At 37.1% G+C, this 16,644-nt stretch overlaps 1 protein-coding gene across 3 annotated transcripts in view; it reads right to left on the bottom strand.

Annotated features, from left to right (window-relative positions):
* The window catches only part of LOC137180858 (E3 ubiquitin-protein ligase RNF123), a 152,243-nt gene extending 139,186 nt beyond the window's left edge, over positions 1-13,057 (bottom strand). For 2 of the 3 annotated variants that reach the window (XR_010928065.1, XM_067586125.1), the window contains exons 1-6: positions 12,870-13,057; positions 11,179-11,282; positions 5,381-5,465; positions 2,332-2,411; positions 622-719; positions 181-235 (exon numbers count right to left, since the gene is read on the bottom strand). Coding sequence is in view for 2 of the 3 variants with exons in the window: in XM_067586125.1 (XP_067442226.1) it covers positions 181-235; positions 622-719; positions 2,332-2,411; positions 5,381-5,465; positions 11,179-11,260 (400 nt within the window). In the remaining variant the exon portion in view is untranslated. The remainder of the gene's footprint in view (positions 1-180; positions 236-621; positions 720-2,331; positions 2,412-5,380; positions 5,466-11,178; positions 11,283-12,869) is intronic. The other variant, XM_067586126.1, reaches the window with a different exon arrangement.
* Between the last annotated feature and the right edge of the window lie 3,587 nt (positions 13,058-16,644).

Below are 16,644 nucleotides of genomic sequence, written 5' to 3'. Positions count from 1 at the left end.
TGTCTGAGACATCTACAGACACATCATGACACAGCAGGTTACATAATGTGCTGCTGTCGGCTTTAAGAAGCTCTGCTGCCCTTTCTCAGACATAAAGACGATTATATCACATGTTATGTTGATATAAACTTCAGCTACATACAGAGACCGTCTTCTTACCTTCTTATATTAAGATCTTACCTTTATAAACACACGTGGTGGCTCTGATGGAGCTGAAGTTGCTGTGGCCGATCACCTGAACGACAAAAGTTACAAGTAAAATTAAAAATCACGTCCAAGCAGGAGAGAGGACGTCTGTTATTGCAGCGGTTACCGATGCGAGTTTTAAGCAACTATGCAAGAACTAGCAACTATTTTGCTGATCGCTTCACCAATTTCTGTCATTTTTTAAGTAAAATAAAGTCAAAATTCTGTTTCCAGCCTCTCAAATATAAAGAATATTTGAATCCTCTACGTCAGTTTGGGAAACTGCAGCTCTCGTTTTATTATTCAGATGAATTCAGGTTGTTGTTGGAAGTTAAAAAGAAAGGAAATGAAATGAAAGGATCAACGGACTGCTGCTGACAGGATTCTTGTCTTTCTTGCTGAAACCAGGTTTATAGGCCGTATGAATCATCTCACCCCCAGTAGATCGTCGTCTACAAACAGAAGTCCTTCGAAGCCGCTGGTGTGATCCAGGACGACGGGCTGAGGGCCCAGACGACCTTCAACGGGCTGATCTGGAGTCAGACGGAGAAGCATCACGACACTCAGAACATCTGTCACACATTAACAGGAAGCTACAACACGCTAACACGCTAACATGCTAACTGCACACAGAACATCAACATAGTTAACAGTTTTATACACACAGGAAAACGTCTGATATCAAACTGCAACCTCAGAGAGCTGCCAGTAGAATGTTTTTCCAAACGCTGACGTATTACTGGATGTTTTCCATTTCCTGTAACGCTTTATTAGGGACCGAGCCCAAAAGGCAGATGACTCCTGTAAAACAATAGTCATCTTCTAAGGGTGAGGACCCTATTGTTTTTCATGTGTTTGTTTGTTTCTTTCTTTATTATTTCGGGATTTAAACCCTTAATTTGACCCCGTAAACATGCTCAAAAATTCACCAAATGCGGCACGCACATCAGGTCTGGTGAAAAATTTGATAAAATGTAAAAATTAACCCCTAAAGTGCCAAAATGTGCTCTCTAGCGCCACCTATGTAACTAAAATGGCCGCCACGGCCCGTAGGAATGTCGTAGAGAGATCAAACCATAACACAATTATTCGTCTCATCAAGACCTACAAATCATACACTGACACCCCTGACCTAAATCCAACAGGAAGTCCGCAATCAGCCTTTCAAAATAAGACTTTGCCCCAATTTTGGCCCCCGAACAAACGCTGTCTCCTCCACCTTATAATGTAAACCAATGGGGAGGCAATCTATAGGCATGAACTTTGTGTCAAACAGAGGCTTCTGACGTCTAAACTATAAGTCTGACCACTTTCAAACCTGTATCAATGGAATCACAATGAAATTTCCTACTAAAATATGATTTTTAATGTAAGCTTTGGCCAAAGTCATGGGATTTATGAGGAGATTTCACAAGAAGCGTACTCTAAAATCCTCCTCTCCAACTGCTCCTGGTGATGTCACTCCCTCAGTGCTGTGAAACATTCCGCAATACACACTCATTATAAAATCACAGGAGGAGCAAGAAAAGACTTTAAAACTCACACTCTAATATCTCAAAAACAATAAAAGATAGAAAAAACATGTAAATTCAAGATTTGTAGGTCAAAGTCTCGTGACTCATTTAAAGTTCAAATGAAGTTCGTATCTAAAACTATGTGGAAGCAGTAAATGGCCAACGACAGGCCAGAGTGCGAGGTCCCGACCAACGCTGCTTGCAGCTTTAATTTTGTCTGTTTTCCAGACTCTAAATGAAGATTTCAGATGAAAACTTTCTGATACGATGAAGTAAAAATCAAATGTTTCTCTCCTTGTGAAGAAAGTCAGACTGTCTGTTGAGGACTCGTACGACTAGTTTATACTTTAAAGAAGATTATCGGACAGTTGATTAAAGCCGTAAATGCTCTTAAATCACTCGTATGTGAAACTTAAAGGTTCCCTCTGACATGATGCATGTTACTCACACTGGTGTCACACACTATTACATTATATTATATTAAACACACTCCAAAAACTGGAGGTACGACATATTTCTGACGTCTCAGTTTGATCACCTTTGCGAGCTGCACATGTTGCATCATTTTCTGTGTGTATAAAACTGTTCAATATGTTGATTAGTGCATTTAGGACACGGCTTGTACGTTCACCTCGACTCTCCTCAGCAGGTTCTCCCTCAGACAACAATCTTTCCAGGTGAGCACCGAGATCCTGGAAACCCAGAGGCTTCCTGCAAGAGGAGAAGGAGAAGAAGAAGAGAGAGGAAGAGAACAAAGAGAAAGGAGCCAACAAATGATCAATACTTATTTAAATGTTTCCACTGAGCAGATCTAAGATTCAACAACATTTATGTTTTTCTCTCAAAAACTCACAATGATCAGGTTTGTTCATGCAGATTGTCCACAGCTGCGACAATTAATCAATCAACAGGATAATAATCAGCAACTATTTTGATAATTGATTAATTGTTCAAGTCATTTTTCAAGTAAGAAAGCAGAACTCTCTGGTGAGGATTTAATGTTTTTTCTCTTGTATGTTATATAATAAACTGAACATTTTGGGGTTTTTGACTGTTGTGAAAAAGGACAATCTGCAGATTAATCAATGCTAAAAAATAAAGATCATTAGTTGCAGCCTTAATTCTTAAAAAAAGGAACAGAAAGAGTCCAGAATGTTGTTTCACTATAAAACAACTGAATTTCCCACAGAGACAGTACAACACTGATAAACCAGCAGCAAAGACATGTGTGACTGCAGACCCTCTCTGATCATCACCGCTCACTTTTATTGATCAGGAAGTCACATCTAACTGACGCATGTGAAGTCCTACTTTAAAGACGACGTGTAAAAGCATCATAACAACTTTCTGAACTCTCTGCTGATATCTGGGAGCTGCAGACGAGGAATTTTACTTTTATCTTTCAACATTTGACTTTTAGCAGTTTGATAAATGTGAGTGCTGTTTTTTTTTTCCCAACAACAGGAACTGAGCTGCTTTATTTTTACACACATATGAAACTCAACCTGCTGCTTGTTCCTGCTCATAATCCCTGATAGAGACACGTTCAGCTGGTGGAGAGAGAGCGAAGGGTTAACGTGTGTCTATGTATAGAGCTGTGGAGGTAACATGAATCTGCTGGACTGAAGGAAAGAGGCCAGAGGCTCGAGGGCAGTGTAACACTAGTCCACGTCTGCGCACACACACACACACACACACACACGAACAGTGACAGAGGTCTTCCTCACTGCGATCCTTCCTCCTGTTCATACTGGATGTTAAAAGATCCTCTTCAAGGATGATTTATTGGCCAAGTATAGAAGTAATATATGAAACACAGACACTGTTATGATGACACTGTTACTGGGTGGGGGGCGGGGGGGGGGGGCAGGGTGGGGGGGGGGGGGGGGGGGTGTTAAAGTGGCAGACAGCAGCAGGTCCGTAGGCTGAGGGGGGGGGAGTTCGGTTTAGGAGTTAATGAGTTTATGGAGCAGGGGAGGAAAGTGTTCTTGTGTCTGGCTGTGTTGGTTTTAATTGTCCAGTATCTCCTCCCAGTAGGGAGGAGGGGGAGGGAGGGGGGGGGCTGGAATATGTGGTGGCCAGGGTGTGAGGGGTCAGCCAGGATGCCCCTGGCCTGCTTCATGGCCTCTGGAGGTGTGGATGTCATGGAGGGAGGGAGGCGAAGATTCAAATGTGCTTTCAACATAAGTGATGGAGGCCAAAATCCACAGTGAGTCCACACAGTCATTTAAATATATATGTTATATATATTATTATTATATGAGGCTTCAGCAGTCTGAGGTCTGTTCACACCTGGTATCAACACACACCTGGCGCCTCGAGTGACCACTTGTGATCAGATCTCACTTTCCTGCTCTATACGCAAATAGACACTGACATCACTGGGTCTTTGTACCTTCCAGTGTTTCCCCAAGAGACAGAACACACCGTCGTCTGTAATTAACGCTCTGCCCTATTCCTTTAAAAGGAGATACGCTACCTGCAGTTTCCCAGGCAACGACACAGGCGTTAATCTACTGACGCTATTGATTTGCGAATGAACGGATATTTTTGACATTTAAAAAGTTATTTTTTTGGCCTGGCGGGGGTTCTGGTTGTACTATTAAAGGGGAAACACTTCCCTCCATCCAAAGTTGTCATCAATTTGTTTCATATCAGGATAAACAAATATACAATGCATCATGCCCCCTCATGAACATCAAATACCCGTCCTACTGATTTACTCTAGCGCCAGGTCTGAACACACACACATATATATATATATATATACACAAATATAGAGTTATATGCGGTGATCTTCCTGCAGCTGCGTTCCTCTATTGTGAGACGCTGTGTGCATTTACACATGAGGCACAGCAGCGTAACTTCATTGATTATTTAAATCTCCAACAAGCCGACAGGATCAATCAGGATCTAATGATAATTAATGATCTGAGTTCTTCTGCACATCTGATAGGTCAGACAAGTGAAAAACAAGTTATTTTCTGGTTTTGGTTTAATTTCTATTCAAACTGTGGATGTGAAGAAGAAGGAAAAACTGGAGAGTGGATTACGGTTTTGTTTTTTTTTAATTGGGTGTGGTTCACACCTGTACTTACAACGGTCCACTTGTGATCAGATCACCCAAGATGTATGTTAGTGGCAGGTGTAAACAGGGTCTGAGTTAGTCATATCAAGTGGATATCTGACACATTTACAGTCATTTTAGCATCAGATTCCCTCTTTGTGTTTCCTCGGACAGTGTTTCCCTGTTGAGCTGCAGTGGAAGTATACAATACCATACGATCAATACCATCAATACGATACCATACCATACAAAACGATCAATATGATACAATACGATACGTTGCTTAAGTTTTCTTAGAAATCCCTGACAGACATCATCCAGGTATCATCTTTGTTTTTTAATCCTTTTTATTTCACAATTTATTATCATTATTATACATTTTTACTATCTATTCTACTTTATTACATTTTCACAATTTTTATTTCTTGTATCTGAAACTGTTTTATTGTCTATATTTGTTGTCTGATCAGCTCGTCAGTCATCTGTGAAGCACTTTGAATTGAACTAACCTGTATTAAGAAAGAGGTGCTATACAAATAAAGTTTGATTGATTGAAATATGATATAAAATATGATGAAAACGATGAATTTTCTGTGACAGAGCTGGTGGATACCTGAGGGAGGCCAGCGCAGGTCCCTGCTTGGTGGAAGGAAACACATGATGCAGGTAGTCGCTCAGCAGCTTCTCATTCACGATACCTGACAGAGACAAACACAGGGATCAATTATAATGATCAGTTATCACTGCCCACACGTACAAACGTCTATCAACTCACCACATCAGATCAAAACAGGAAATGATCAGAAACGTGTTCATTTTTTGTGTTTGATTGTGTCTCCGGTTGTTTGTTGTTTGTGCAGTTTTATGTCATAAATAAAAAGTTTTGACTGTCTGACAATATAAAACTAATCAGATCATAATCAATCTGATTAATAGTGAATAATTAGCTATTATTTCATCAGGACATGAAGTTACTTTCTGACTTGTACTCTGGAACATCTCCCGCTATAATACACACCAACATCTGGAAAGTAAACAAGTACATTTACTAGAGTACTGCCCTCAGGACCAGTTTGGAGGTACTTCAGTATTCATATTTTATATTTCTCCTGCTCCACAGTTCATCCCACAACTATCTGCCAGCAGATACCAGATAGTTTAACCCACATCTTCTGTGCAGAGAGATGTTAACTTGGAATGTTTTGACCCGGTTGATGCTGAAACTCTCAGAAAATAGTAACAGAACTGCAGCCGTCCACACGCTCCCTTGACCTACTTCCTATTTCCCTTTTTAAAACTATTTTTAATCTTTATCTGAAGACATCCTTGTCATAGTAAATCACTCCCTACAGAGAAAGCCCTGCTGAAAGCAGAGAACAATATCAGAACAAATGTTGACAGCAACAAGCCTTCAGTTGTGATGCTGCCTGACCTGAGAGCTGCCTCTGATACTGTAACCATCAGATCGTTTAGATGGATTAACTGTTGGCCTGCCTGCCACATCTTTGTCTCTATAGACGACCACTCCTCCACACTATGAGGTTACCTGTGGGGGTACCACAAGGATCAATTTTAGGACCATTAGTCTTTAGTCTGTACATGGTGCCCCTGGGCCGAGTCATCAGGAGGAACAGCATCTCTCTCCGCAGCTATGCTGATGACACTCAGCTCTATGTGGCCCGCTGACTCACTTTCCACTGTGTTTTAGGTATAAAGGCCTATATGTCACAGATTTTTTACAGCTTAATTTTTGACTGTATTTTTTACAGTCTGTCAAAGAATTGACTTTAAGATAATGCTGTTGGTTTATAAAGCATCTGACAGCAGTAAAAACACCCTGAACACCGACTTCTCCACCCAGAATATACAAACATGGAAATATTAAAAACATTTGTGTGCAGCTGATTCACATTTTCTGTGTTTGATCCATATTTATTCAAAAAAAATCAAAAATACTGTTGCATTCCTCACAGTGAAATTATGATCTCCTGTTTTATGAGACATAAGACTGTAAATTTAAAGATACTACTAATTATACTAAAGAATTAACTCTATCTGCTCTCTGAAAGCTTCATTAAGGATTAATCACATGTTAATATGTGACTGATGAGTATAAATGAATGATTTGTGGTGATTTAGTATAGAGACTAATACAGGTAATTACACACCTGAGGGGACAAAAATGACATGTGGAGCTCCCCAAGGCTCCATTCTGGAGCCTCTTCTGTTCAACATCTACATGCTCCCACTGGCTCAGATTATGGAAAACAACAAAATATGTTACCACAGTTATATGCAGACGACACACAAATTTACATAACCGCATCACCAGAGGACTGTGGTTCAATACAAGCACTGAATAAGAGCACTGAACAAATCAATGATTGGATGTGTCAGAATATTCTTCAGTTAAACAAAGACAAAACTGAAGTCATTGTTTTTGGAGTCAAGGAAGAACGATTAAAAGTCAGCACTCAGCTTCAATCGATAATGTTAAAAACTACAAACCGAGCCAGAAATCTGAACTTCAACATCCACATTAAGACAATTACAAAGTTACAGCCTACTATCACCTGAAGAATATATCAAGAGTTAAAGGACTTCTGTCTCAGCAGGATTTGGAAAAACTTGTCCTGCATTTATCTTCAGTAGACTCGACTACTGTAACGCCGTCTTCACAGGTCTCCCTAAAACATCCATCAGACAGCTGCAGCTGATCCAGACGCTGCTGCTCGAGTTCTCACTAAGACCAAGGAAGTGGATCATATCAGTCCAGTGCTCAGATCTTTACACTGACTTCCTGTCTGTCAGAGAACTGATTTTAAAATACTACTGTTGGTTTATAAAGCACTGAATGGTTTCTGATCTGCTGCTATGTTATGAACCATCCAGACCTCTCAGGTGGTCTGGATCAGGTCTGGATCAGGTCTGCTTTCTGTCCCCAAAATAAAAACTAAACATGGAGAGGCAGTGTTCAGTTTTTATGCTTCACATATCAGGAACAAACTCCCAGAAAACTGTAGATCTGCTGCAACTCTCAGTTCTTTTAAATCACAGCTGAAGACTTTTCTGTTTGCCGCCTTTCATTAAACCACATTAAGGGTTAATATTTTATACTGCACCGTAACTTTTATTCTCTTGTTTTATCTGTCTTATTCCCTTTTTAGCTTCTTTTTATTTCTAAATTCAACACTTTTTAATTGCTTTTATATGTCTTTTTACTTGTGTTGGTTTTATATTCTGTTTTAATGCCTTTTATGCTCTATGTAAAGCACTTTGAATTGCCTTGTTGTTGAAATGTGCTGTAAACTTGCCTTTCCTTAACCGGGATAAAACAGGTTCAAACGTTCAGAGAGAGAAACTAAACATGCTGAGAATCAACTCAAACCAAGAGGAAAGACAAGGACTGATTCTGATTCTGAGCATTTTATGATCTGAAGAACATCTCCAAAGTGCAGGCTGGACTGTAACGCTCTCCTTTCTGGTCTACAGCAGGATCCTGACACCAGGAGGACAGCACACATTACACCTATTTTAAAGTCTTTACACTGGTTACCTGTTAGTTTCCATATTGATTTTAAAACTCTTTCTTTAGTTTATAAGGGACTTCATGGCCTTGCGCCAGACCACCTCTCAGATGGACCAGGAAGTGCTTGGAGCCGCTTCAGTGATCAACATTTTACTATTTCACTATAATGTATTTATTTTGTCAAGTATTTCACAATTTTATTTTTTATTGTTATTTGTATTATCCTTTATTATTTAATTGCTTTGGTGTGCATTGCTCTATAAATCCATTTATAACATGCTACATTTCGTCAGTCACTTTGAATCGCATTTTATTTGTTTGAAAGGTTCTGTATAAATAAAGTTTGTTTGATTGATTCAGATTAAAGATTTCACATGAATAAACATAATAAATGTATAAAATCCAACAGATAGTTGAGGCTTGTTGGAGGATATGTATTGCTCACTCATGATATTATCGGTTACTTGATATGGAAGAACAAGACAGATATTGATCCGGGATAAAGTCATCATTGGTTCTCGGTGTCACATTGTTCTGCAGCTCTGCGTTTGGAGACTTTTTAATAACGAAAAGATCAACATGTGTTTGTTGAGAGGGTCTGTTTGGTCGCAGCAGAAACCTGATGATATAAAATATACATCTGTGTATATTTAGGATGAAAGAAAGTGAGTAAAGTACTGAGACACACGAGATCAGCTGTAGATATGTAACACATTTGTTTTATTTTACATTACGTTAAATGAAGTTATTTTATGTTATGTTACTTTGCGTTACTTTACAGTACATTGTGTCAGTTACTTTACATACAGTGTCTTGTAATGTGGGATGAGCCAGATGTTTGGCTAAAAATTATATTAATAATAAAAGCATTTAATAAAAAAATGTAGCAGTAGTAAAAAAAAAAAAAAAAAAAAGATGGGAGCTGGAACTAAACACTAATTTCTGAAAATGAATGTGATAATAATACTTTATGTTTGTTATCGAGGTCATAGTGAGTGGTGTACTGGAGTGCGTTATATTGAAAAGTGTTCCTAATATACTGCCCTCCTCATGTATGTTAATGGAGCGGACAAAATATTAGGAACACTCATGTGTATTTTTATTTTTTTCTTAAATAATTGTTTGGTATTTTCTTCAGTTCTACCATGTTTGTTGTTGTCTTCTACATTTGATGTCTCTATTCCATGAAGGTTATATGATATATAAGTGAAGGTGGAGATGTTTATGTATTAATTGATGAGATGTTTGAATCGTATCGCATGAATAAAAAGTTCAAATTTAAAAATCTCATCAAACAAGCATGATAGTAAATAATTAAAATAGTGTTCATGAAACAGAAATAAAGAGTTCAACAAACCAACTCTGAAACAATAAAAGTTAAATAACTCAAATCTCAGATGAGAGTGCAGTATCTGCAGTATCTGTAGTATCTGTATCTGTAGTATCTGTATCTGTAGTATCTGTATCTGTAGTATCTCTAGTATCTGTAGTATCTGTATCTGTAGTATCTCTAGTATCTGTAGTATCTCTAGTATCTGTAGTATCTGTATCTGTAGTATCTCTAGTATCTGTAGTATCTCTAATATCTGTAGTATCTGTATCTGTAGTATCTAGTATCTGTAGTATCTCTAGTATCTGTAGTATCTGTATCTGTAGTATCTCTAGTATCTGTATCTGTAGTATCTGTATTTGTAGTATCTCTAGTATCTGTAGTATGTGTAGTATCTGTATCTGTAGTATGTGTAGTATGTGTAGTATGTGTAGTATCTGTATCTGTAGTATGTGTAGTATGTGTAGTATCTGTATCTGTAGTATGTGTAGTATGTGTAGTATCTGTATCTATAGTATGTGTAGTATGTGTAGTATGTGTAGTATCTGTATCTGTAGTATGTGTAGTATGTGTAGTATGTGTAGTATCTGTATCTGTAGTATGTGTAGTATGTGTAGTACGTGTAGTATGTGTAGTATCTGTATCTCTAGTATCTGTAGTATGTGTAGTATCTGTATCTGTAGTATGTGTAGTATGTGTAGTATGTGTATTTGTAGTATCTGTATCTGTAGTATGTGTAGTATGTGTAGTATGTGTAGTATCTGTATCTGTAGTATGTGTAGTATGTGTAGTATCTGTATCTGTAGTATGTGTAGTATGTGTAGTATGTGTAGTATGTGTAGTATCTGTATCTGTAGTATGTGTAGTATGTGTAGTATGTGTAGTATCTGTATCTGTAGTATGTGTAGTATGTGTAGTACGTGTAGTATGTGTAGTATCTGTATCTGTAGTATGTGTAGTATGTGTAGTATGTGTAGTATCTGTAGTAACTGTATGTGTAGTATGTGTAGTATGTGTAGTATGTGTAGTATCTGTATCTGTAGTATGTGTAGTATGTGTAGTATGTGTAGTATGTGTATCTGTAGTATGGTAGTATGTGTAGTATCTGTAGTATCTGTATGTGTAGTATGTGTAGTATGTGTAGTATCTGTAGTATCTGTATGTGTAGTATCTGTATCTGTAGTATGTGTAGTATGTGTAGTATGTGTAGTATGTGTAGTATCTGTAGTATCTGTAGTACATGTCTGTGTAGTATCTGTATCTGTAGTATGTGTAGTATGTGTAGTATCTGTATCTGTAGTATGTGTAGTATGTGTAGTATGTGTAGTATCTGTATCCGTAGTATGTGTAGTATGTGTAGTATGTGTAGTATGTGTAGTATGTGTAGTATGTGTATCTGTAGTATGTGTAGTATGTGTAGTATCTGTAGTATCTGTATCTGTAGTATCTGTAGTATGTGTAGTATGTGTAGTATGTGTAGTATCTGTAGTATCTGTAGTATCTGTAGTATCTGTAGTATGTGTACTACGTGTAGTATCTGTGGTATCTGTACCTGTAGATCTGGGTTTGTCGGTGTCTGATGACAGTCTGTAGTTGCGGCGGGTCAGAGCTGTGCCGCCTCCTTTAGAGCTCATGCTGCCTGACCGCAGTCACCTGCTAAAACCAGGACAGAAATATATTTAATCATTTATGGATTTCCACATCATCCCGGAGAACGATGACGAGTCAGATTTGTGAATGAAGGCTGAAGGCTTTTAAAACTGACTCCTCAGTGTTTCAGCTCCAATGAACAGTTTTGAGGTACTTGTACTTTACTTGAGTATTTCCATGTGATGCTACTTTCTACATTTCTACATTTATTTGACAGCTTTAGTTACTTTTCAGATGAAGATTTGACACAATGGATAATATAACAAGCTTTTAAAATACAACACATTGTTAAAGATGAAACCAGTGGTTTCCAACCTTTTTGGCTTTTGACGTCTTACAAAAAGCAGTGTGTAGTCGGGGTCACATTTCACATGTCTATGAGTTGTTAACAGCTCCACCAAATAGTGATTTTTCCCTCTAAACTTCTCACATGCTTTCATTTCAATAAATGTTCAAATGATCCAATATTTCAGCAAAAATCAAAGATTAGAGAAAAAGTCCAAAAACTGAAAACAGATTTGTGTATCAGAACTTTGTTTTTTCTTCTTTCCTCTCCCATTAATCATCTCACCACCCTTCAGATTTATCTGCTGACCCTTTGGAGGGGCCCCGACCCCTAGGTTGGGAACCACTGGACTAAACTAGCTAACTGTATATAAAGTAGTGTAAACTAGCTCCACCTCCAGCAGCTACAACAGTAACATGCTGCTCTAACACTGATGCTTCACTATTAATAATCTAATGATGTCATATATAATAATATATCAGTCAGAGGGACCAAACCACTACTTTTACTGCAATACTTTAACTACATCAAGCTCATAATACTTATGTACTTTTACTGCAATACTTTAACTACATCAAGCTCATAATACTTATGTACTTTCACTGCAATACTTTAACTACATCAAGCTCATAATACTTATGTACTTTTACTGCAATACTTTAACTGCATCAAGCTCATAATACTTATGTACTTTTACTGCAATACTTTAACTACATCAGGCTCATAATACTTATGTACTTTTACTGCAATACTTTAACTACATCAAGCTCATAATACTTATGTACTTTTACTGCAATACTTTAACTACATCAAGCTCATAATACTTATGTACTTTTACTGCAATACTTTAACTACATCAAGCTCATAATACTTATGTACTTTTACTGCAATACTTTAACTGCATCAAGCTCATGTACTCATGTATGTACTTTTACTGTAGGAGGATTTTTCATGCAGGACTTTTACTTGTAACGGAGTATTTTTACAGTGCTGTATTGGTACTTTTACTGAAGCAAAGTATGTGAGTACGTTACTGCTTTTATGTTGATATTAAGCAGTTTAAGTAACATTATGATGCTAACTCCCGTTAGCTCACCTGGACACTGAATCACAGCTAAGTTACCTGTCAGCTCACCTGGCCTCAGTGTGGGCTCAGGGTCAGACACATGACAGCACACATCGTTCACAGTTTACATATGACATGAATATCTACATACATGTCCTCCTAAACATGCTAACGGCTCCCTGACACAGACAGGCAGCAGCTAACAGCTAGCAGCTAACCGGAGCTAACCGGTGAGACTCACCGCTTGTGTCCGTCTGAAGGCGCCTCTCCTCCGGCTGCAGCCCGTCACTGTGTCCCTTACTCTCCCTGAGAAACACAAGATGTGTGATAAAAGCTGCTGTCGGGAGGTAAAACGCTGATTTCTACCAAAACAATCTGCTGTCAACGCCTCTCAGGCTACGGAGCGCCAGGTGGAACGAAAATAAAGTCAGCAAAACGCGATTTAAAAACGAGGCTTTTAAAGGACAAGTTCAACATTATTTTAAGTCTGTCAGAATTTCTGTATGTTAGATAGATATATTACAGTATATCAGTGCTGAAATAAACAGTCAGTTAATCCATTTTCATTTAATCAAAAAAAGACAAAAAAGACAAAAGATTCCAACCTTCCACATAGTTAAATCTGCTGCTTTCCTTTGTCTCATGTGACAGGCTAACTAAATAACATTTATATATACATACATGCACACATGTACAGTATATATACACATGCACACATATATAGTATATATACACATGCACACATATACAGTATATATACACACGTGAACACATATACAGTATATATACACACATGCACACATATACAGTATATATACACATGCACACATATATAGCATATATACACACATGCACACATATACAGTATATATACACATGCACACATATACAGTATATATACACATGCACACATATACAGTATATATACACATGCACACATATACAGTATATATACACATGCACACATATACAGTATATATACACACATGCACACATATACAGTATATATACACATGCACACATGTACAGTATATATACACATGCATACATATATAGCATATATACACACATGCACACATATACAGTATATATACACATGCACACATATACAGTATATATACACATGCACACATATACAGTATATATACACATGCACACATATACAGTATATATACACACATGCACACATATACAGTATATATACACACATGCACACATATACAGTATATATATACATGCACACATATACAGTATATATACACATGCACACATGTACAGTATATATACACATGCATACATATATAGTATATGTACACACATGCACACATATATAGTATATATACACATGCATACATATATAGTATATGTACACACATGCACAAATATATAGTATATATACACATGCACACATATATAGTATATGTACACACATGCACACATATATAGTATATATACACATGCATACATATATAGTATATGTACACACATGCACACATATATAGTATATATACACATGCACACATATTGGTATATGTACACACATGCACACATATATAGTATATATACACATGCACACATATTGGTATATGTACACACATGCACACATATATAGTATATATACACATGCACACATATTGGTATATGTACACACATGCACACATATATAGTATATATACACATGCACACATATTGGTATATGTACACACATGCACACATATATAGTATATATACACATGCACACATATTGGTATATGTACACACATGCACACATATATAGTATATATACACATGCATACATATATAGTATATGTACACACATGCACACATATATAGTATATATACACATGCACACATATTGGTATATGTACACACATGCACACATATATAGTATATATACACATGCACACATATATAGTATATCAATCAATCAATCTTTATTTATATAGCGCCATATCACAACAGAAGTCATCTCAAGGCACTTTTCACATAGAGCAGGTCAGACCGTACTCTTTAATTTACAGAGACCCAACAGTTCCCCCATGAGCAAGCACTTGGCGACAGCGGTAAGGAAAAACTCCCCTTTAACGGGTAGAAACCTCAAGCAGACCCCGGCTCTTGGTGGGCGGCCATCTGCTTTGACCGGTTGGGTTGAGAGAGAGAAAGAGAGAGGGAAAGGGGGAGGGGGGACAGAAGAAAAACAATGACAACAACAAACAACAACAAGCACAAGCAGCAACAGTCAGGGAAGGATGCCATCAGGACTGTGAAGGACCGCGAAGGTTCGGCCCGGGAGTCAGGTTTTTCTGTGAGATGAGAAAGCACAAAAAACTCCGGGGAAGAAGCAAAGTTAGTGACATGCATTGATGTTACATGAATGCATACAGATGGAGAGGAGGAGGAAGAGAGAGGAGCTCAGTGCATCATGGGAAGTCCCCCAGTAGTCTAGGCCTATAGCAGCATAACTAAGGGCTGATCCAAGGCGAGCCTGGTCGGCCCTAACTATAAGCTTTATCAAAAAGGAAAGTTTTAAGCCTACTCTTAAACATAGAGAGGGTGTCTGCACCCCGGACTGAATCCGGTAGATGGTTCCATAGAAGAGGAGCCTGATAGCTGAAGGCTAGTATATATACACATGCACACATGTACAGTATATGTACACATGCACACATATATAGTATATATACACATGCATACATATATAGTATATGTACACACATGCACACATATATAGTATATATACACATGCACACATATACAGTATATATACACATGTACACATATACAGTATATATACACATGCACACATATACAGTATATATACACATGCACACATATACAGTATATGTACACACATGTACAGTATATATACACATATATACACATATATAGTATATATACACATGCACACATATATAGTATATATACACATGCACACATATATAGTATATATACACATGCACACATATACAGTATATATACACATGCACACATATACAGTATATATACACATGCACACATATACAGTATATGTACACACATGTACAGTATATATACACATGCACACATATACAGTATATATACACATGCACACATATATAGTATATATACACATGCACACATATATAGTATATGTACACACATGTACAGTATATATACACATGCACACATATATAGTATATGTACACACATGCACACATATACAGTATATATACACACATGTACAGTATATATACACATGCACACATATACAGTATATATACACACATGCACACATATACAGTATATATACACATGCACACATATACAGTATATATACACACATGCACACATATACAGTATATATACACATGCACACATATACAGTATATGTACACACATGCACACATATACAGTATATATACACATGCACACATATACAGTATATGTACACACATGCACACATATATAGTATATATACACATGCACACATATATAGTATATGTACACACATGCACACATATATAGTATATGTACACACATGTACAGTATATATACACATGCACACATATATAGTATATATACACATGCACACATATATAGTATATATACACATGCATACATATATAGTATATATACACATGCACACATATATAGTATATATACACATGCACACATATATAGTATATATACACATGCACACATATATAGTATATATACACATGCACACATATATAGTATATGTACACACATGTACAGTATATATACACATGCACACATATATAGTATATATACACATGCACACATATATAGTATATATACACATGCATACATATATAGTATATATACACATGCACACATATACAGTATATATACACATGCACACATATACAGTATATGTACACACATGCACACATATATAGTATATATACACATGCACACATATATAGTATATGTACACACATGTACAGTATATATACACATGCACACATATATAGTATATGTACACACATGCACACATATACAGTATATATACACAC

This window comes from Thunnus thynnus, chromosome 4 (genome assembly GCF_963924715.1).
Source record: "Thunnus thynnus chromosome 4, fThuThy2.1, whole genome shotgun sequence".
NCBI lineage: Eukaryota > Metazoa > Chordata > Actinopteri > Scombriformes > Scombridae > Thunnus > Thunnus thynnus.
The sequence above is the reverse complement of the archived record's forward strand: the minus strand, read 5'-3'. Positions and strand labels throughout refer to the sequence as shown.